Source organism: Juglans regia, chromosome 16 (assembly GCF_001411555.2).
Source record: "Juglans regia cultivar Chandler chromosome 16, Walnut 2.0, whole genome shotgun sequence".
Classification (NCBI taxonomy): Eukaryota; Viridiplantae; Streptophyta; class Magnoliopsida; order Fagales; family Juglandaceae; genus Juglans; species Juglans regia.
In genome coordinates, this window is record NC_049916.1 from 28,504,070 (window position 1) to 28,527,206 (window position 23,137).

Genomic DNA, 23,137 nt, shown 5'->3' on the forward strand with positions numbered 1-23,137 from the left:
GAAGAAACCGACATCCTTTAATTTTCTCTCATCTACTTCTTAATTAATTTATAAGTACATTAATATTAATTAATTCTTCAATTGACCTTTTCTAGTCTTCTTAATTATTGTTTCTAATCATTTCAGAAAAAGTTTATTGCATGTGAACCTCTGGACCGTGTCATCTGTACTTACAAAATTCAACCAATTAATTGCAATATGCATGTTGATGTTTGGCTTGGCTGTGGACCAAAAATTATCATTGACTTTTCTGGAAGCAATAATTATAACTTCTTTCGTTGTAATTGTACCTCTCGATCCTTTTCTTCTTTAATTTTGCCTATCAAACTGTATCTAGAATTATTAAAAAAAATTAATGAGAATTAAAAAAAAAAAAAAAAAAAACGATTCCAACAACCAACAAGTAGCAATTTCAGTGATCCGTTTCCTTTTCTAGATAGGAATGCAATTGATATAGAATGATACCGTTGAAAGAGCTCCAAGATTTTTTCCAAGATTTTTTTTGTTTTTTTTTTTAAAATGACTAATTAATAGATCCCATTCAGGAAAAACACACAATCTTGTTTTCGAGATAACTAACAAGGTTTTGCATAAGACCGTTTTGAAATGTAGTGATCTACTTGTCAAAAAAGAAAAAAAGAAATGTAACGATCTATTTATTAGAAGCAAAATCAGCCAATTGTTGTGACATGATTCATTATTATAAGCAAAATCAACCAATTGTTATGAAGTTTCACTGATTTCCATAAGAGGTTTAAAAAATTTAGCAGATTAAAAAGAAAGCACGACCCCCTCTTTCTTTCAAAATGGCCATTGATGTAGTCAGTACTAAATCTGGTGCTGTTCTACCATTTAAACAAATAACTTTTTGCTAAAAACAACAGTGCATATGCTCAACTTCTGCATAATACTAGAGGCATCTATCGAGAGGAATTTATTCGGAATATTTACAGGAGCTCTTAAAAGACATCAGGATAAGATTTACATGTTCACATAAGTGCAGAGCCAGCAAATCCCAGATAGCTAATTACCTAGACAAATATATGGTCACAACAATATACAAATTAAGTTGGGACATAAATTATTCACTGAACCTCGACGAAAAATTGCATAATTGGATAACTATGCGAAGATGAAAGGGGCATTCACATGTATATGCCAAACACCAAGAAATGTGTTGATTCCCGTTTAAGTTGGGGCTTTGTTTTCCTATGTCTGTTGTATAACTTCCTTATAGGGACCAGAATCATGTAATAGTTTCATGACAAGCCTAACCTGCAAACAAAAAGTAATTAATTAAACAGATGAATAAAATCATGCGAGGCATATATGAAAGAATACTAAATCTTCTATGTTGGCAAAAACATTCTCATCATTTCAATGTTCAGAAGGGCCATTTTGAAGAATACTAAGAGATACCCAGTACGGGCAAATAAAATAAAATAACTTCCAATGGAGAAGAACAGCCACTTAATTGTGTGTGCATGTGTGTCTACATATATATTTTTTTTGGAATTGATGCCAAGTTGCACAATATTCTTTATCCAGCCTATCACTTTGACTTTGCTAGATTTGCAATAAACTTTTATCAAAGATATCTCCTCTCCAACTATCGGTATATAAATTCAGACTCTTGAGCCTCCTCTCATCATCCTCCTGCAATACACAGTTCATTGATTCAGCGTACTTACCATTTGCGATGAGCAGCTAGTACTATCTAATGGTGCAGCAGTCATTATCTGACCAGGACTTCCACTACTTCGTCCAAAGAAAGCAGGCAGGCATAGGAGTTTGGAGAAAGGACTTTCCACATGGCATATAAAACATAACCTTTATGCTGTATGTAAATAGAGTTTTACATCCACAATAGTGTCATCCTCTTTTATTGAATATACCAAGTGCATAGGGTACAAATGAAACTCTAATTCACCTCTCCATTCCTAAGCTTGATGGCTGAAAGGATTTATAGGATCCAAAGAGATTTCCTGTACCACTCCAAAAGTTCAATTGTGCACACTGCCTGGCCAAATGAAGGTAGCCCTTTTATGGACGTGGCGTTAAAGAGTCACTTTATATTAATGATCAAATATTATATCTGATGAAACCGTGATAGCTGGTATTACTTGGTCACTTCTGAAATGGTTTTGATCTTTGGCCATGTATATATCAATGATTAAATATTATATCTGAGACCATGCACAACAGTGGTTGCAAGCACGGAGAGATGAAGAGCTAGGATGGTGTATGGTGTACTTAATCATCTATATATAATTTTCCTTTATCTGTTCAGTATAGCAGTGAATGAGGATGCCAAGTTTCTCAATTTCTGTTTAAAAGATGTATAGTTGATGGAATGTAATGATAGATCATTTTGTCGCATAAAGCAAAAGGAAGGAAGATGCGACTCGACACTATTAATGTCTCGGTCTTTAATCAGTATTACAGAGGAAATTGACAAAAAGTCAAAAGCCAAAAATCAATAACTAGTTTCTAGTCAAGCTTGCAGAACTTGAAGCTTTAACTAAGGCCTCGTTTGTTTTCACAAAACTTCTCAACTCATCTCATCTAATCATTACAACTTTCTCAAATTCCCACACAAAATAAAATAAACAATTTAACTTTTTCAAATCCCATGACAAAAATAATATTAAAAAAATATATTCTAACAATATTTTATTCAATTTTCAATTTTCATTTCAGCTCATCTCATCTCATTTCATCTGTGAAAACAAACGAGGCCTAAATTAAATGCTCTATTATAATCCAAAGGCCAAAGAGATTAGCAAGAAAGCTCAACGTGGGAGGTTCTTCTTTTGTTGATTAACAGTTCAATCTTTTGATTATTTTATCAACATATATGCTGTCATCAGTTATATAACTCTGGGAAATTTGGATGAGCACAAAAAAGAGGAGAAAGAGTGGAGATGTTTCCATGCACAAATGAGTTTGGCATAAGGTGGAGCTCGGTTGCCTTGAGAGGATGCAAGTTAATGGATGAAGATAATTCCTCTGAAACTAATGTCTGCCTAAAGAAGTGCAATATAATGGTAATCACCTGACTTGATTCACGCACTAGAAAGTCCTCTATGGCCTTTCTGAAACCTTCATCCATAAGGTAATGGCAGCTATAAGTTGTAACAGGCAGATAACCCCGCTGAATTTTGTGATCACCCTGAGCTCCTGCCTCAACTGTGTTCAGACCAAGTTCAATAGCTGCTTCTATAGCCTGTTATGTCAAATCAACGCAGAAAAAGAAAAGGGTTATGTATTCATCCACAAGGCTGATGTTCTTTACACATGAAGGAATTCTTTGCGTACAGAACTCCTAGAGCAACAATTTAATCATTCTAGCCATATAGTCCGTCCATAATAGCCTGTCAGCTTGAGTTTTGTGGTTAAGTGGATGAACAACCAGCACTGGCTCAATGGTTCAGAGGTGCCTTTTTCTAACACTAATTATATTCATGGATATAGCATTTATTTAAAAAACATGGAAACTTTTTCAGATTATTCCACCATTCCGTAGTATTGAAGGCAAGTAAGGAGTTGATAAACTGTTTATTACTTAGCTTCACCTATATCCCACCCAGATCCAAACCTGGTAATAGCATGCTTCAAAATGCAAACTTGGATAGTAAGTTCGAGGCTGGCATCCCCATAGACGCCCAAATAAAGTATCTCCTCCAATAAGATTAAGAGCACCGGCAACAAGTTCTTCCCCTTCTTCAGCAACAACAAGTAGTACCTGATCCCCCATCTTTGATCCCATGTTGTGGAAAAAATCCCTTGTTAGATAAGGACTCCCCCACCTATGGACGAATCAACAGCACATTGTAGATTCAGCATCCCAAGCAGTCCATTATGACATACCGAAAGTATATTGATCACAGTTATGAAAATTATTTAGTTCCATTGTAAAGCACCAAAACTTAGGGAAAAAAGTGTCAACAGTAAGAACCAAACTTGTTATCGGCGGTGTTCCTGTAAAATTTATAAAAAGTATCCCAGTGCTTTGCCTGCCAAAAGAATAAAAAAATTTTAGGTAAGAACCAACTGTTGTTTGAGACCGTACAATAACAGAAGAAGATCAGTCACAACTTTTGTGTTGCCCACAACATATCAAACTGGGCACAATGGAATCAGTGAGAACTGGAGGCACCAGATCTTTGGTTAGATTTATCCCTTTTTGGAGTTTCACCAATAAATTATGAGGATGAAAATATCCCAGATCTGTATGAGTAATACAATTTTCTTCTTTAATAATTGAATACAAACTGTTTCATGTTTCATGTAGAATTTTACAGCATATAATTTTGGCTCGTTTCTAACATTTCTAAACAATAGCCTACTAGAACAGAAAAAAAGACAGATTGAAAATAGTCAATAATTCAGAAGATGTCAATTGGGATGTAATACACAAAATCCTCAAACTCAGGCAAATTTTCAGGTATTTTATTGACCATACAAATGAAAATATATAAATATACATATTTGATCATGTGCAAGCAAATATGTGGCATGATAATCAAACAGAGCAAATAATTACACAATAACCTATGATTATCTATATGATTCATTACCTTTATCTCGTAACCTCTAAGCCGTTTCATGGTCAAGTTTTGCACAGAAATCTGCACATAAAAAAATAAATGAGAAAGCATGTAATTTGCATGTCCAAAACACACGTCAACTGATTATCTAGCAGATAGTATACCATAAAAGATACAACCATTTTCAGATTATCAGTATTGGTTTCTCATTATTTTAATCCAACACACCCACCCACCCCCACATGCACGCATATGCACATGTAGACATAGACATAGAGAGAGAGAGAGAGAACAAAAAATAGTTGCGCTAAGATGCTAGAACGAAGTATGAGAATACGATCTCTTGCCTTTACATTATGCACTGGGTTTAAGCATAGTATACCAAAGCAATTGACCACCCTGAAACTTGATGATATACTTCTGGCCATTTGGCCATCAATTTTAGAACCCCTAAGATTTAGGACAACAGGGTACCTTGAAACAGAGAGAATGAATGGAAGCATTCATTCATGAAATACCCATATTTGTTCCAATATTGTTAAGAGCAAGCATATCAGGGCAGATTTACTTAACCATTCCCATCGTCTGTCAAATTTAAATGATATGTAAACCTAAAAGCTAACCTTAAGCAGGAGTAATGATAATCAGATCAATACAAACAAACTACTAGCTCCTATTTTGCTTGAAGAAGATTTTTTTTCACACAACCTCCCTCCCCCCCAAACAAACAAACCCACCCATGCACGAACGTGCATGACAATGTTTGGCATACTAGGCCATCCGTTTTTTGATAGGTAACAATACTAGACCAACCTTTTTGCGTTCTTGTCGAATATTTTTCCTCTTACTTTGTTTCATGTCCATCAGAAACTCATCAAAACTGCAGCACAGAAAGATAACCTTCACACTATATTATCTGTGCATAAAACCGAGTCATGCAGTAATAATGAGATGCAGCATTTCAGGGACTTACTAATACAAATCAGTCTAATAATAGAATGGCTTATGGTCATTCTGATGCTTAATAATGTAAAAGCTAATAAGGTTCTTTTGAATACACTGCCGATACTCACTCTCAATATATGGGGGCATCCCAACAAAAAGTGAGGAAAATCAAAAGGCTGTAAGCCTATTGTGATACCCCCATGCTGAGAGTGAGTCTTGGTAGTGTACGGGATCTCACATTGATTAGGAGGAAGAAGTCCTTGCTCTTTATAATGATTCCAATGGTTCCAATTGTACCATTGCCTAGTCCTTTCAGAGTATGGCCCAGATGTGGCTTGAGCCTCCTTTAGGGCGTCACATCTTAGTGACCAGAAACCGGGTGTCCGAGACAAAGTCCTAACTAATCCTGTAGGTGTATACCTTTAATAAAATTTAATTACAGATAATGCATATATATATATATATATATATGCATATACATATTTGTTACTGATGCAGCACAGCTACAACAGTGGCCAAATCATAATCTGGAGATAAAATAAGCTTGGAGTTGCTTGAGCAGGGATCATGGAAATCTGCAACACCGCTAATTGAGGACTTAATTGGCATGAGAAACCCTACAATTAATCATTGCCTTCTGTTGAAACACTGTCTTCAAGGGATGTGCCAAGATGCAGCAAAGGAGTTAAGTATGAAGTAAATGGACACATGGAGATCCATGATTATGAAAACCAATTAGTTTATTGCTAAAGTATGTCACCAAGACCAAAAGATTGTTCCAGACCACTCACTTCTTATAGTTGCGATTTTTCCAATGATACTGCATTCCGATCCTCTGCAGAAAACCTTTTCCCTTCAGTTTTTGGCACTCAATTTCAGATGGGAAGGTGATATGCAGTGACGAAAGCTGGGACTGTAAAAGATATATAGCAACCTTAAGTGACCAGGGTATCACAATGCAAAGCAAGTGACCAATTCTTGGATGCGATTGAAAATGAAATATAATACAAAATTGAAGTACTCTTTAAGTTGTCTAAATATCAAGACACAAAATGGTAGTTCACATTTTGAATGGAAAGAAAATGTAATAATCACAAAATCACAACTAGAGTAATGGCCATCTAACAAATTAACTTGAATCACTTCATATTGCTTAGAAATTCAAATATTACTGTTCTAAAAAAAATTATGTCTACCAACTAATTGTGGAAGTGTGTTTCAGGGCCAAAAGATTGCAAGTGCTTTTATAATATTTATTCACTAAATTATCGGGTCATTGCTCATCCATAATTTATTTCCTAGAGACTGAAATGACAGGAACCCTCTAATTATCAGAGCACCGCCTATGAAATATTTATGGCCTTTTTCTTTGCTGGCTTAAAAAATAAAAACAAAAATATACATGCATGTATATGACTATATACGAGTTGGAAGGAAGGAGTGCCCTATATAATAATTCCTGTTGAAGAATGTCTAGCTTGTCAAAGGCTCTATTGTAATTCATCAAAACCACCAGTAACTTTCTCAGTTACGAGTTTCAATAATAATTCATGTCTCATTACTTATCATAAATAATAATAATAATAATTCAAGTCTCATTGTTTGTGTTTGCACGGTCTCCAGGATTCCTCGTCATAAAAAAATCACGTCTCATTGATGTGAGAAGTTCCAGCTTTATTCAAAATAGTTTAGCACTTGTAGAGATTTGCAAGCAGCAGTTACATAAAATAGCCTAACATGAACAAGATAATGCATGGAAGTAAAGAACCAATTGATTCATCTGATACCTTAGCTGTCAGATCCTTCAGAGCAGAGACCAAAACATCAAAAACTTGATCTTTGAAAGAGGTGTTACGAATTAAAATTCTTGGACCGGTTACTGGAGTAAAAGGTACACAACATTGCAACTTTGGATAATATTTTGCCCCAAAACTATAGTACGCATCAGCCCAAGAATGATCAAAAACAAATTCACCATAGGAATGGCTGTAAACACAATTAAACCAGATTGTCAACAGGAAAGATTAAAAGCTAAGACTTTAAAGAATTTTAGAATAAAGTGCATAAGAACTTGCTGTGTGGACAACATAGCAGATGCTAAACCTTTTAAGATAAAGTGGAACAACACCTAAAATATTTTCACATTCATCCTTTGCAATCATATGGCGTGGCATCCATCCTGTCTCCTGAAAGAAAAAGTTAGCTCATAATTGATACATGTATCATAGGAAGTTTCATATGACTCTTGTTTTTAATGCTCTGTACAGATTTAAGAAGTGCACTGAGTACAACAAAAGTTTTCCTCTCCATACAACAAAAAACCCAATGATGAAAAATGATAGTTCTTTTTTCCAGTGACATTTTGGTGATTGCAATGGTGAGATTGTAATTGCTTTTAGAGTTAAAGGGATTTTCACGATGGGATTTCTTAAACATGTAGTGATAGAATTCAAGGTTTTTTCAATATTGAAGGAAGGGAGTTCTCTGTGTATTACTGAGAAAAGCTGGAAGGTGGTGAAGGAGTTGAGGTCGGGGCTGCTCATGGTGCAATGGGTTGCTCAAACACTGGACCAATGTCTCAAGGAAGGAAGAAAGGACTTCTACACCACGGCAAGGGAAGGAAATTGCAGCTTCATAGCGCAGAGATGTTCTAAAATTCGCGGTCAATACATGGCGCTAGTGGAGTATGTGTTGGGGACCTTGGTCTAGTCCCTCAACATTGGGTTATCCTCGCCTTGTTTCTCCTTGTGATGACCGATTGCCTTAGCCCTCTTGCTTGGACTTTGAACAATAATGGCAATGTATGATTGTAATGATGAGTTCCTAGGTTGATGAAGGTATGATGTTTAGTGGCGAAATGGTAATGATGATGAGTTCGGGTGATCTAAGTGATGAATATGGGTGTTTGATGCTAAGTGGAACGGCTTGAAGGTTGCCCTTGATGTTGGGGCCTTTTGGATGATGATTAGGGTTGGCATGATGAAGTGTAGCTAAGGTTTTGTGTGGTGGCTAAGGATGATTTCGAGATTGGGAAGAGATGGACTAGGGTTGGAGTCTAGGATGGGATGCTAAGGTTTGGAATGATGTGGAAGAATGAGGCTAGGGTTTGGTGGCTAGGGTTGGAAGGTGTTTGAATGAGTCTAGGGTTGCTCCTTAACTTTAAGGATTGGTTAAAGATAAGATAAGGAATATAGGATTTGGATAAGGTAAGTGGATGAAGATGGATGGTGTTTGAATGAGTCTAGGGTTTATTCCTAGAGTTTAGGGATTTGGAGATGGAATTTGAATATGGTAAGATGAGATTGAGATATGGCAAAATGATGTTAGTCTTTGATTGACTTGAGTGATTCTAGGAATGGAGTGACTCTAGAGAAGTTCCTAGAATTAAGGGATTGGCTAGGATAAGATGAGAAAGATGAGATTTGAATATGGCGAGAGGTTGGAAGTCTTTGGTTGATTAGATGGATTGGAAGAATGGAGAGATTTTAGGGATGGAGTGATTCTAGGGAAGTTCCTAGAATTAAGGGATTGGCTAAGGTAATGAATGTATTTCTAATTTGGAGGACTTGGAAGATGGAAGATGAGCTCCTAACTTGTAGGAGATGATTTAGGGATTGGTAGGATTTTGGAAAGATAGAAATGATTGAGAGAAGATTCCTAAGTGATAGGAATCTATCAAGGAAAGATAGGGTTTCGGTTTTGGTAAGTGAATAAGGTCTTAGTTGACTAGAGTGATTTCAGGAAATGGTTGAGTGATTGGAGGGATGGAGTGATTCTAAGGAAGTTCCTAAAATCAAAGGATTGGCTTGGGATGAGTCAACTTCCCTTGAATTAAGGAAGTTGCCAAAGTGGTCTTTTGATGGACGGTTAGGGTTTGTGTGAATGGAGGCAAGACTCCGAAAATGAAAGAATTACCTTATAGGGACTTGAGGTGGGCGGCTAGGGTTTTATGGATATGAAAAGATTTATGGGCAAGCCAAGTATGGCAAGTATGACTCACGGCTAGGGCAATGTACTTGAGGGATGAAGGCCAATTATGGGAAGTGAACTATTATGGGAAGTAGGGCAACACTAAGGTTGGTCAAGTGGTGTATGTGGGATAAGGTTGTGGCCGAGTATGGTAAGTGGAAAATATGGCTAGGGTTTTATGGAGGGGGTTGGCTAGGTAATTTATGGAAAGTGGACTAAGGCAAACACTATAGTGGGCGAGACTTAGTGCTTGGGTTGATCAAATGAGGCAATATGGATGAACACGTATGAACATGCAAGAACACAATGATGAACAACTTCACCACCAACTCAAGAATGCACAAAGATGAATGGACTCAACAAAGGAATATGAAGACTCTTTTGGTTTATATGGATATTTAGATATGCAAGAAAATGTAGATAAACAAGATGGAAAATAAGAACAATGAAGATAATGGATGAACAAGATAATACTTCAACTATTGATTCACGTATTGCACATTAGTTGAAATAAACCTCATAGATTGATAACTTGATAAAACAAAGATAACACAACTTGGATTTACGAATTGCACCAAGTTGCAAGAACAAGATAAGTTGAATCACACCTATTCACGAATTGCAAGGTGATGATCCTGTACTAGGGATTCACGAATTGACCCAAGTAGCCCAAGTGCCTAGCACCGAAAGAGTGACCTCAAGAACAAGTCTACCCACTTAGGAAATTTGCCAAAGGTTCAAAAGATGTAAACTAAATGTCTAAGGGTCCTATTTATAAATAATACAAAAAGGAAACCCTAATAGGTCCCTTGATAAATAAAAATAAATAAAATAAATAAATAAACAAGTGATAGTTGTGTGGAACCCATGGAGGCCCACGGCATTGGCCCTTGGTGGCCTTGGCTGGCCCATGCATGCCTAGGACCATGTCCTAGGGTGGTTTTTTATGGGGTCTTGACAGTATGGTGGTGGTAGCATGCACAGTTTTATCTTCATACCTAAGGAGGAGGGTCAAGGATGGAGGAGAGCTCCTTGTACTGCGGGTACAGCTAGTTCACTGTGGAAGAGTGGCGGTGGCAGGCACGTTGTTGGCAATGGCATGGCAGTGGGGGATGTACATAGTACGCTTTTGGACTTGAGGACTCAACCAGTTGAATTGTAGGAAAGTGGAGGTGTTATTATAGTATGAAGAGAATGAAGAGAAGAAAGGTGGACTTGAAATGGGCATGGGCTTGGAGTCGAGAGAACCTAGAAGGGTTATACAAGATGGGCAACTGAAAGGGAGAAACGTGAGCTTGGGCTCGGCTTCTACTAGACCCAATAGTGTTTTACCAATTGGACAAATGAACAAGATGCAAGTGGGCAGTGTGTTTGGGCCTCACCAGAGGGGCAACACGCAGGGAAAGAAACAAACAGGACCCAGCCCGTGTGGAGAATCAGGCCAAGGGTCGAACTTGGGCCCTCGACCAGCGGGAGTCTGGTAACCTCGCCGAAAAAAGCTTTGTCCACCGCATGGCAGGCTGAGGAGCTTTCAACGGAGGCCCAAATGGTGAAGGTGACAACGGGGGAGGCAACGAAAGAGGTCTCCGAAACAGCAACTGACGGTGCCTCACCACTGTGTGTTTGATCTCCAGTGCATCTCAGCCAGACAGCGTCGGCGAGTGACAAGGAAGAGGTTGCCACTATTTCTTCAACAGTATCCCCTCCGAATAAGGCCGCGCAGCAAAGAGAGGAAACCCAAGATTTATTCTTAGCGGGAAAAAGGGATGTGGGTGCAGATGAAGGGCATTCTAGGAGCCTTATCTCGATGCAGGGCTTCTCGGAATGAGAGTGTGATACCCCATATGATATGAATAAGGATAGGTGGTGTATGAGATCCCACATTGCTTGAGAATGAAAAGTTTTTGCTCTTTATAAGGTTCCAATGGGGTTCCAATTGTATCATTGACTAGTCCTTTTGGAGTATAGACCATGTGGTTTGGGTCTTCTATTGGGACGTTACAAATGGTATCAAAGACTATCCCAACCAGAAATGTGGGACTTGAGCCATGCCACCTACAATAGACAGGCCCGACGAAGAAGTCGGGAATTTAAGAGGGATAGATTGTGATACCCCATATGATATGAATAAGGATAGGTGATGTATGAGATCCTACATTACTTGGGAAGGAGAAGTTCTTGCTCTTTATAAGGTTTCAATGGGGCTCCAATTGTATCATTGACTAGTCTTTTTGGAGTATAGGCCATGTGGTTTGGGTCTTCTATTGAGGCGTTATAGGGAGCATGAGAATTTTCTTGAGGAGGGTGAGTTGAGGACACCGCTGGTTTTGCAGTGGGCCAATAGGGAGGGGGAGCCCATACATCTTAATTGTATGCTTCTAGATTAGTCTACTGTCTCAGAATGGGTGCTGCAGAAGGTTAAGGAAATTCAACATTATGTAGGGATGGAGTGTGAAGGTTTCGAGGAGCAATTTATGGCATTGCTTACAGCCATTGAAGCTAGTCATGTTCAATTTAAGAAATCAAATTCTAAAAAACAGAGTTAAAGAGGCTAACGTGGTCTCTTAATTATGAGGGCAGCACAAGCCGAAATAGATCTTAAGGGAAGGAAATAGCACCTATCTTAAAATTATTTTTTGGAATGTCCGAGGGCTTAACGAGGCAAATAAACCTCTTCGTATAAAAAATTTGCTTCATGAGTGGAGGGCAAACATTGTATGCTTACAGGAAACTAAATTGAAATATATTACAAGAATTGTTAGTAGTAAATGGAGTTGTACATATGTGGATTGGGCTTATCTTGCATCTAATGGGGCTTCGGGAGGTGTGTTAGTGATGTGGAATAGAAGGGTGGTGGAGAAAATGGAAGAATTTATCGATGAGTACACAGTGGCATGTTCTTTTAGAAGTGTGGAAGACAACTTTATGTGGACTTTTGCTGGTATTTATGGGCTGAATTTGGACAGCGACAAAAGTTTGTTATGGGAAGAACTAGTTAGAGTACATAGTTGGTGGGAGTGCATAGGTGGGGATTTTAATGCTATACGATTTCCAAGTGAACGTTCAAGAGATGGTAGAATGTGACCAGCAATGACAATTTTTGGAGTTTATTTTCGACTTGAATCTAGTGGGCATCCCTCTCATGGGAGGGGCATTCACGTGGTCAAATAATCATACGTGGTCTAGATTGGACAGATTTTTAGTTTTCTCGAACTGGGAAGCTCAGTATTCGGAAGTCTGTCAAAAAGGTTGTCACGTATATGCTCGGATCATTTTCCTATTTTGCTCGATTGTGGTGGTATACAAGAAATGCGTCGGTATTTTAAATTCGAAAATATATGGCTAAAAGCCAAAGGTTTTGTGGACAGGGATAGACAATGGTGGTCCTCATATCAATTTCATGGAACCCCTAGTTTCATTCTTGCATGTAAATTGAAAGCGTTAAAAAATGATTTGAAGATTTGGAACACAGTCTTTTGGCGACATAGGTGAACGTATGAAGTCCATGTTGGAAGAGCTTTAGGAGTTAGAGAGGATATAGGAGGGTCAGGTTCTTTCCTTGGAAGAATTATCTTGGAAGTCAGAGGCGGTTATTGAATTAGAGAGGGTTATTTTACTAGAAGAGATCTCGTGGCACCAAAAATCTAGAGCATTGTGGTTAAAAGAAGGAGATCGAAGTACAAAGTTCTTTCATAGAGTGACCAACTCTCACAAGAGAACCAATACCATTGAGATGCTGAATATAGATGGTGAGGCATGTACAGAGGCCCAAAGATCATGTTGTGGATTTCTTTGAACACTAGCAGATGGGGTGGCTGCCAAAGCTTGATAGTTTAGCTTTTGATTCTATTGAGCCACAAAACGTCTCTTGGTTGAATAGGCCACTCGAGGAGACGGAGGTTCACGATGTGGCGAGGAAAATGGACAAAGACAAAGCATTTGGTCCGGATGGATTTTCTAAGGGATTCTTCCAAACTTGTTGGGAAGTGGTTAAGGGGGATTTAGGTTGTGTTTGGATGTTGAAGTGAGTTGAGTTGAGTTGAGTTAAGATGATAAAATATTATTAGAATATTATTTTTTAATATTATTATTATTTTGGGATTTGAAAAAGTTGAATTGTTTATTATATTTTGTATTGGAATTTGAAAAAGTTGTAATGATGAGTTGAGATGAGTTGAGAGGAGTTTGACAACCAAACGAAGCCTTAATGAAGGTGTTTTAGGAGCTGTTTACGGTTGAAAAATTTGAAAAAAGCCTTAATGCCACATTTATAGCACTAATTTCTAAAACGATTGGGGCATCGGAGGTCAAAGATTTTTGGCCCATTAGTCTTGTGAATGGGGTGTATAAGATCATCTTTAAGGTGCTTACAAACCGCCTAGGGGAAGTGTTGGGAAAGATTATAATAAAATCCCAAAACACATTTGTACGAGGTCGACAAATCCTAGATTCAATCCTCATCGCTAATGAGTGTCTAGATAGCAGACAAAAATCTGGTATCCCGGAGATCCTATGTAAGTTAGATTTTGTTATCAGGGATTTCCTACTCTACTTGCTTGGGAGGTGTGGTTTTGGAGAGAGATGGTATTCATGGATTAGATGGTGCATACCAACAAGAAGATTTTCTGTGCTGGTAAATGGTAGTCCAATTGGCTTCTTCAACAGTTCAAGAGGTTTGAGACAAACGGATCTACTGTCCCCACTCCTTTTTGTCATTATTGTGGAGGTGCTGAGCAAAATGACCTTAGCTTTGGTCCACAATGGTTTTATGGCTGGATTCCCGATTGGTGGCCCTAATAGGGGTGCCATTAACATTTCTTATTTATTATTTGCAGATGATACGCTTATTTTTTGTGAGGCAAAACAAAACCAATTGCGGGCACTAAGGGTTCTCCTACTCTGTTTTGAAGTGGCATCGGGTCTGAAAGTGAACCTTGACAAATCAAAATTTGTGCTAGCTGGTAATGTTCGCAAAATTCAGCATCTGGCTAACACTCTTGGATGCAAGGTTTCCGCCCTTCCTATGAATTACCTGGGTTTACGTTGGGTGCTGCTTCAAGGACTATACCAGTATGGGATACAATGATTGAGAAGAGTGAACGTAGATTGGCTGGTTGGAAGAGACTGCACTTGTCTAAAGGTGGCAGGATCACTTTAATCAAAAGTACTTTCTCTAATCTACTAACGTATTTTCTATCTTTGTCCCACTTTCAGCAAGTGTGGCGATCTGGATTAAGAAACTTTATAGGGACTTCCTTTGGAGTGGTATGAGGGATGACTTCAAAATCCACTTGGTCAAATAGGATAAGGTATGTTCCCCACTTTCTTTGAGAGGGTTGGGTATTATAAATCTAAAGATTTTCAATAGGGTATTACTTGAGAAATGGTCGTGGTGATATAATACGGAACCGGAAGCCCTATGGAAGTCAATGATTGATTTCAAATATAGAAGTGTGTGAGGGGGTTGGTGTACTAGAGAGGTAAATGGGCCTCACGGAGTGGGGATTTAGAAGTATATTAGTCGGGGACGGGGGGTGTTCTCTCGTCATATTAGACTCGTGTTGGGAGATGACTCTAGAATAAAATTTTGGAGCGACATATGGTGTGGAAATGATACCCTAAAAGACTTATTCCCTTTAGTATTCCGGATTGCATGTGAGAAAGAAGCTTCAGTGGCTGATTTTATAGTGCTAGTTAGCGATCAAATACAATGGAACATCATTTTTAGTAGGGCAGCTCAAGATTGGGAAGTTGCTAGTTTTGAGGAGTTCTTTCGTCTTCTGTCTCCTTGAGACTGAGCAGCCAAAATGATAAGTTGTAGTGGGTACCTGCAGGCAAAGGCATATTCTCGGCTCAATCATTTTATAAGTCTCTCACTCAGGTGCAAAACACTCAATTTCCATGGAAGAGGATCTGGCGTAATAAGGCACCTTCCAAAGCGACTTTCTTTGCATGGACAACTTCTCTAGGTAAAATCTTGACAATGGATAATTGCAGAGATGTGAGGTAATTATAATAGACTAGTGTTGCATGTGCAAGAAAAGTGGTGAGATTGTGGATCATGTTCTACTGCATTGTAAAGTTGCTAAAGCGCTATGGGATGAGGTGTTCAGCAAATTAGAGTTAGCGTGGGTTATGCCCACCACAATGGAGGCACTTTTAGCTAGTTGGACAAATCTAAGAGCTATTCAACAAATCAAAGCCATGTGGAGGATGGTTCCAATTTGTATTCTGTGGTGCTTAATGCTTATGGCAGGAGCAAAACGACAAGATGCTCAAAGACAAGGAGCAATATTTTGACAATCTTAGATCTCTTTTTGTTAGAAATTATTCCTATGGGCCAAAGCTGTAGATTTTAATGGTCTAGGCCTGCATGATTTTCCTGTTTCCTTTTCTTCATCCTAGATAGGTGTTTCCTCTTGTATACCATTTTGTGTACTTGGGCTATGCCTATTCTATTAATATAATCGTTTACTTATAAAAAAAAAAATGTATCATAGGAATCTTCAAGCTCATTGCCCTCAACAGATATTTAAAGGAAAATTATATTAACTACGATATATAAAGGACCATCAGCCAAGAATGGTCTAAAAACACGGTTTCTCACAATCTTTCAACCTGCCAAAGAAGTTACGATACTATTCTCCTCCATAGATAAAGGCAGAAGTCTTCCATGTTTTCAGAAACTTATGTATAACATAATTTAGGGATCCTATTTTGACCTAGTAACTGTTTCTGCCAAGGATTTTTTTTTATAAGTAAAATTTTATTGATAGTAAAAAGCATAGCCCAAGTATACAGATAGTATACATTGAAAATGCCTAATTACAACTAAGCACTAGTGAGAGATACAAGCAAATCATTAAAATTGTCCTCATTACAAGTAATGACCGAGGCCCAAGAGAGTAAAGTATTATAAAAAATCTCTTCAGCTCATCCAAAGAACGCTTTATGTCTTCAAAGCACCTCTTGTTTCTCTCCATCCACAAACACCACATAATACAATAAAGAATCATTCTCCACACGATAGTAATGTGGAAATTTCCCCTAATACCCATCCAGAAACCCCTAGAGGTTGGCTCAAGTGGTAAAGACCTTGGGCTTGGGGGTATGCTCCCCCCAGGTCTAAGGTTCAAATCCCCTTGGGTGCAAACAATCTCTAGAGGTCATCGGACTAAAAGATTTTTCCCTTAAATTACTCGAGATGCACTTGTTGGAAACTTCTTGCCGAGGGCCTGTGCACCCCCGAGATTAGTCGGAACGTTGTTCCTGGATACCTGGTGCCAATAAAAAAAGAACCTGTCCAGCACTTAAAAATATCCATAACTCTTCCAAGCATAACCCATACCACCCCAGTCCGATTAAGGATCTCATTCCATAAACACCGAGTCACTTCACAATGTAACAAAAGATAATCCACTAATCCCCCTCCCTTCTTGGACAAAAAGCACCAATCTATAATGACAAGACCACATTTCCTCAAATAATCAGAGGTAATAATTCCCCCAAGAGATGCAGTCTCTATAAAGAAAGCAATCTTGGGATGTACCTTGCAGTTCCAAATAGCCTATCAAGGAAAACAGTGATCATTAGAAAATCCTGAAAGAGCCTTATAGAAGGAGCAGTACACTGAGAACTTTTTATTTCCACCAAGATTCCAAATCATCCTATCCTCCAACACATTGTCAAACAACATAGCATACAACGAGCCAAAGAAATCAGTAATAATATCTAATTCCCAATCATGAACTGCTCCAAAATAAGAGGCCACACCTGCAAGTAACGGAAATAGGGAGAGAAAATAAGTATGGAAGTTAGATAAAGTGCTCTTGATGAGTGTTAATCTACCACCCTTTGACAAATGGATTCATTTCCAGCCAGCCAACCTTCTATCATTTTTTTCTAACACACCCTCCTAAATAGATTTCGCCTTGAAAGCAGCCCCCAACAGAAGACCAAGGGATTTCAAGGGCAGCGAAGCAACCTTACAACCCAAGATAGTTGCCAAGCCCTGAATATTGTTCACATTACCCACGAGAACCATTTTAGACTTCGAGACCTTTAAGCCAGAAACAACTTCAAAGAAAAGTAATTCATCCCTCAAATATTGTATATGACCACGATTCGGCTCACAAAAAAAAAATCAACAAAGAGAGGGGGAGATATATTAACACCTCCCACTGAAAAACCAGCAAGGAAACCTCCATTAACAATCGTTCCCAACATGCGACTCAATGCATCTATAACAATGACAAACATGAAAGGTGAGAGAGGATCCCCTTGTCTTAATCCCCTAGAGCAGCTAAAAAAACCTTCTGGTACACCATTCACCAAAACCGAATAATGGACAGTAGATATACAATGTCTAATCCAATAAATCCATCTATCCCCAAAACCACACATCCCAAGTAAAAAAAAAAATCTCAATTAACATGATCATAAGCCTTCTCCATATCTAGCTTGCCCAAGAGCCGGGGTGTACCCTATTTGATTCTATAATCTAGGCACTCATTGGCAATCAAAACTAAATCCAAGATTTTTCTTCCCTTCACAAAATCAATTTGAGATTTTAAAATAATACTACTCATAGCAGCACCTATATGATTGGCAAGAACCTTTGAGATAATCTTATACACCCCATTAATGAGACTAAGGAGAGGGTTAGATAGTGAGTTGAGATGAGATAAAATAAGTTGCAATGAAAGTTGAAAATTGAATAAAATATTATTAAAATATTATTTTTTAATATTATTATTGTTTTGGGTTTGAAAAAGTTCAATTGTTTATTGTATTTTGTGTGAAAATTTGAGAAAGTTGTAATGATTAGATGAGATGAGTTAAAATGCTTCTTGTATCTAAACCTCTCCTAATAGGTCAAAAATCCTTCACCTCCACTACCCCAACTTTGTTAGGGATAAGAACAATAAAAGACACTAATACTTTTTTCGAATTTACTAAAAGTGTAAAGTTCGTGAAAAACTTGCTTAATATCCTCACCAACCACATCCCAACAATCATGATAGAAAGCCATAGAGAACCCATCCGGGCCCAAGGCTTTATCCTTAGCCATCCCACAAATCACCTGAAAAACCTCATCCGCCTCAAAAGGTCTCTCCAGCCAAATAGAGCTTGACTGATCGATAGTCTCGAAGGGCAAGCCATCATGTTTGTCTCCAAGGGAATTTTTCAGAAAGTAGATCTTTGCAGAAACTGAAAATATGGCTCTTAATAACATCAAGATCAGAGCAAATCTGTCCCTCAACCTAAAGCATCTCGATGGCATTATCCCTACGACAAGAATTAGCTACCCAATGGAAAAAATTAGTACGACAGTCTCCTTCTTTCAACTAAACGGCACGTGACTTTTGTCTCCACGAGATTTCTTCCATTAGAAGCATCTTTTCCAGCTCCGTAGTGATGGATAATTTCCTACAAGAGTCTTCCTCATAAAGAGGAGCGCTCACCTCCCTTTCGTCCAAAACCTTTAACTCCTCCATAAGGGGCTGTTTTTTACTATCAATATGTCCAAAGACTTCTACATTTCACATCTTCAAGTCCCTCATCAATACTTTCAATTTCCCAGCCAGTATGAAACTTGGTGAACCCTCTAAAAGATACGAGGATCACCAAGACCTAACTTTCAGCCACATATTTTCAAACTTAAAGTATCTTTTACCCTCATGAATGCCTCCATAGTCCAATACGATAGGGAAATGGTCTGAAAAAACTCTATCCAATCTCTTCTGGAGCAAGGTAGAATAATGAGCCTCCCATGAAGGAGACACCAAAAATTTGTCCAAACAGGACGAGGCTCGATTATTGGACCAAGTGTGCATGCCACCAACAAGTGGAAAATTCACCAAATCCATATCAAAGAAAAATTTAGAAAACTCATTCATTGCACCAAGGTAGGTTCCACCAACTGCCCAAATCAGCAAGCTCATCCCATAAAACCTTCCTATTCTTGTCCACATTTGGCCCATACACACCAACAAAAGTCCAACAAAAGCCATCCGCCACATTAATGTGATATATCAGAGGTAGATATAGTTTCAACATTAAATACAAGATATTTGTAAAGGAAATACATTAGGGAAGCCGTTCTAAATGAAGCCTGGAAAGTTCAAGAAAGCAAAGCTTATTCACTTGGGAATAATGCTCAATGGAAAAGCCCCTATTAAGCGGGCCAAGCGGCCATTTCAACACTAAATGAAGATGATTGCAGTCCCAAAATATCTCCAAGTGTATAATTTTTTATTTTTATCTTTTTTTTAATAAGTATCTCCATGTCTATAAAATCGACTCCAATCAAAGGAGCAAAGGAAATTCATTTCTATTATTGGCTAAATAGTGAGATAACAAAATGGCCCTTAAAAGAAATAAATACCATATAACTTATAGAGGTACAGTACAAAGTAATAAGTCACGACCTTTACTGCACAGCCAGACTCCTCCAAGCTTGAAAGAAAAGCATGAGTAAGAAAAGGATTGTATTTTTCAGGAGAGGTGGCATCCAAAGTGCAAGCATCCCAATCATTGGGTGAAACGTCTAAGATTGAAGAAACAACTGAAAGTGATATCTTTTTGGGTTTCACCTCATTTGCCGAAATGTCCTGAATATAAAATCAGTATAATGATTAAAGCAATTAAAAAGAATAAACAGATAGATTAGTAGTCTATCAATTCCAAAGGACCATCAAAAGCAGATACCTTGGAGGTTGACACTGTCAAAGTGAAATCCCCGAGCGACAAGCCCACCTCTTGTGGTGTTGTGGACTTCCTTGATCCCCAAAATAGTGCAGTAATTCTAGGAACCGGAACTGAAGTCCCTGATATTTGTGTACATTGTGATTTCCCCTGCAAATCAATCATCTTATTGTCTGGATGATGGCTCTAATAAGGCCACCAATTCCCCCCCAACAAAATTCAAAGAAGAAAAAAGAACAAGAAAATCCATTCTACACACAAACATACTTCGATTAGAGATAAAATCAAACCAATTTTTTACTTGATTTTATCCATAGCAAGAGGTTTGATTGTGTATAATTTTTTTTATAGGTAATCAAGAATTTTTATTCATTAAAAGTAGGTAAAGCCCAAGTACAAAGGGAGTATACATGAGAAATACCAAACTAGAGTTTACAACCAAAAGTAGAAAATCAAGGACATTTAGCCCATTACAAACAATGGCCCTTGCCTATAATTCTCTCATTCTACCATTTGTTCTCTTTTACTTTTCCATCACATTGCAAAATCTTTCATGGTACCAGAGCCCTCGATGGATTTGCGTCCCCAACAATGGCCTTACTAATTTATTTCCTCTCAATTTGATCATTCTTCCTCCACCTACATGTGATTTGTTAGAAGCACATTTAATATAAAATATGCTGCCACCTGCTCAAAGATTATCACCACCTGTCCTCTTTAATTATTCATTCCACTCACAATCTCCCCTCATCAAACTCGATCCATAAAGAACATATAAACTCAATCCATAAAGAACATATACAAAGCTCATTTTTCAAATAATCTTCTTTGTAATTTAGGCCCCTGATAATCCACACTACACTGCAAACACTGGAAAATGTACTCTAAAGAGGAAAATCATTTCGCCAAGTCATGGATTCCTTCAAACTAAACAAGCGGGACTACAAACTCTTGGTGATTTTGGTACACACAATTATTTTGGTGTTCAGCTTCGTCAGATTTGATTCCAAGACCCATCTATTTTGAGCCTAATGTTTTAGAGGCCCAATTTCAGCCCATTGTTGGCCCATTACAACCCAAATTGGTCTATTTCAGGCCTACTGTCTCCAAAGTCTCCTTACCATGACTATCACATGGACCTCTTTATTTTGGTTTATTGTTTGAAGGACCAACCCAACTTTTGGCCCAAAGGTCGGCCCTTTTCTAATTTTGAAAGGACAAACCCATAGTTGGATCACAAAAGAAATATCAAATATCCATTTGGATTGAGAGTTGATCTCAACTCATCTCATCTAATCATTACAATTTTCTCAAATCCTCACACAAAATATAATAAACAATTCAACTATTTCAAATCTCAAAACAATAATAATATTAAAAAATAATATTCTAACAATATTTTATTCAACTTTCAAATTTCATCTCATCTCATCTCATCTCAACTCACTATACAAACCTCACCTAAATTTCAAACTCAAAGGCTTCTGTGTTTCCACCATGAGAGCTTAAGGGGAATGTTAGATATAACATCATATTAGGAATATGATTTTTTTTTTTTATAATTATATTAGGAATTTGATTTTATCATTATCCTTATCAAGAGATTTGATTTTTATGATTATAAGGAGACCTATCCTATCTCTATATGCTCTGTATTCAATTCACTGAGCATAATAAATTCATAGACCTCTCTCTTATTCTCTCTCCTTCTACCACTTGTTTATCGAAAAACCTTTCATCAACTTAATGTGAGACCAATGAAGAACATGATAAAAATAAAAAGTGCATACAATATTGCAGAAAGCAAAACCAAATTGGCCGGTGTGGGAGATCTTTTAATGCCTTAGTACCTATATATACCAAACGCTACGTATTTTACAGAGCCCAACAATATATCCTAACCCTAGCCAAGAAATTCATAGCATGATTACTAGTAGCAGCCTGTAGATTTATCCTAGCAATGTTGAATATCACTCGCGAAACTCTGAGAGAGAGAGAGATAGAGAGAGAGATGCTTACGGAAGGAGAGTGGAATTGCCCCAAAAATGAAGAAGGCTTGCAGCAGCTAGCCGCTACTGCTGCCATGGGCCACCGATCGAGATTCGAAAAGTTGGTCGCTTCTCTCTGTATCGCTCTCTAAGGCCTATGGTAAAATGGGTCAAGTGGCATGGAGCGTGGCAAACTTTAATGCCACATACTTATATCATGCACATATATTATTCTTCATTTTCAGTTATTATGGCGGAAGTGACAACTTTTTACGTCGCTGTCAACCTTTGTTTTTTTTAAGACGAATATCTCTGCTGCCATTTTCTTAAAAGAGAAATATTATTTATGGTCTTCATATTACATATTAATATGTAATTTATTTTTTTTATTTTTTTATTTAAACACACATATTTATACATCAATATGTATTTATTTAAATAGAATAACAAAAATGACAAATCGCATTTTTCTTTTTTAAGATCCACTAACAAGTATTTACCGAGAAAATTGGGAGAGAAATAGGCTTTTTTAAAATATAACTAGTGGTGAAAATAAAAACTAGTGAACCGGTAAACCGGGTCCCGCTCTAAATCGATTTAGTCTGGTACTGGTTTTATTTTTCTCAAAATAGGTAGAAATCAGTTCGGTTTCGATTTTCCCTTTTCTAACACCGGACCGATTTATATATATATATATTAATTTTTTATATTATATAAAATCATTTTTATATAATTTTTTATATTATATATAATTTATATATAATATTTATACTTATATATAAAATAATTTTGTATTATAAGCTAAATTAATAATTAATATAACATTAAATTTTAAAATCCTATATAAATAACTACATATTATCACTATAGTCTATAGTATTAGTAGTTATACTAATATTATATCACTATATTATTATATACTATAATATATATAGTATATTATAGTATATTATATATAGTATATATATATATATATAA

General features: G+C 37.3%; 1 protein-coding gene across 3 annotated transcripts; it reads right to left on the reverse strand.

Annotated features, from left to right (window-relative positions):
• Positions 1-841: 841 nt before the first annotated feature.
• On the reverse strand, positions 842-22,360 carry LOC109017557. Of its 3 annotated transcripts, none has more exons than XM_035686339.1 (13): positions 22,191-22,342; positions 20,175-20,321; positions 19,895-20,077; positions 7,599-7,681; positions 7,283-7,481; positions 6,287-6,408; positions 5,364-5,430; positions 4,581-4,631; positions 3,964-4,016; positions 3,599-3,809; positions 3,056-3,226; positions 1,931-2,020; positions 842-1,275 (listed from the first exon to the last, which is right to left on the reverse strand). In XM_035686339.1, the coding sequence occupies exons 1-12, from the start codon at positions 22,254-22,256 to the stop codon at positions 1,964-1,966; spliced, it is 1,410 nt and encodes a 469-aa protein (XP_035542232.1). In that variant the 5' UTR covers positions 22,257-22,342; the 3' UTR covers positions 842-1,275; positions 1,931-1,963. The 3 variants fall into 3 exon arrangements, with proteins under 3 accessions (XP_035542232.1, XP_018855412.1, XP_035542234.1); XM_035686341.1 differs by lacking the exon at positions 842-1,275 and adding an exon at positions 1,282-1,837; XM_018999867.2 differs by lacking the exon at positions 1,931-2,020 and having other exon boundaries at positions 22,191-22,360.
• Positions 22,361-23,137: the final 777 nt, after the last annotated feature.

Coding starts and splice junctions, on each gene's coding strand:
- LOC109017557 (XM_018999867.2), bottom strand. CDS start 22,256: ATGGCAGCAGTAGCGGCTAGCTGCTGCAAGCCTTCTTCATTTTTGGGG. Junction 5,431..6,286: donor AAAAATCGCAACTATAAGAA/GTGAGTGGTCTG, acceptor TCTGTGCTGCAG/TTTTGATGAGTTTCTGATGG. Junction 4,017..4,580: donor TTAGAGGTTACGAGATAAAG/GTAATGAATCAT, acceptor TTCTTTTGGCAG/GCAAAGCACTGGGATACTTT.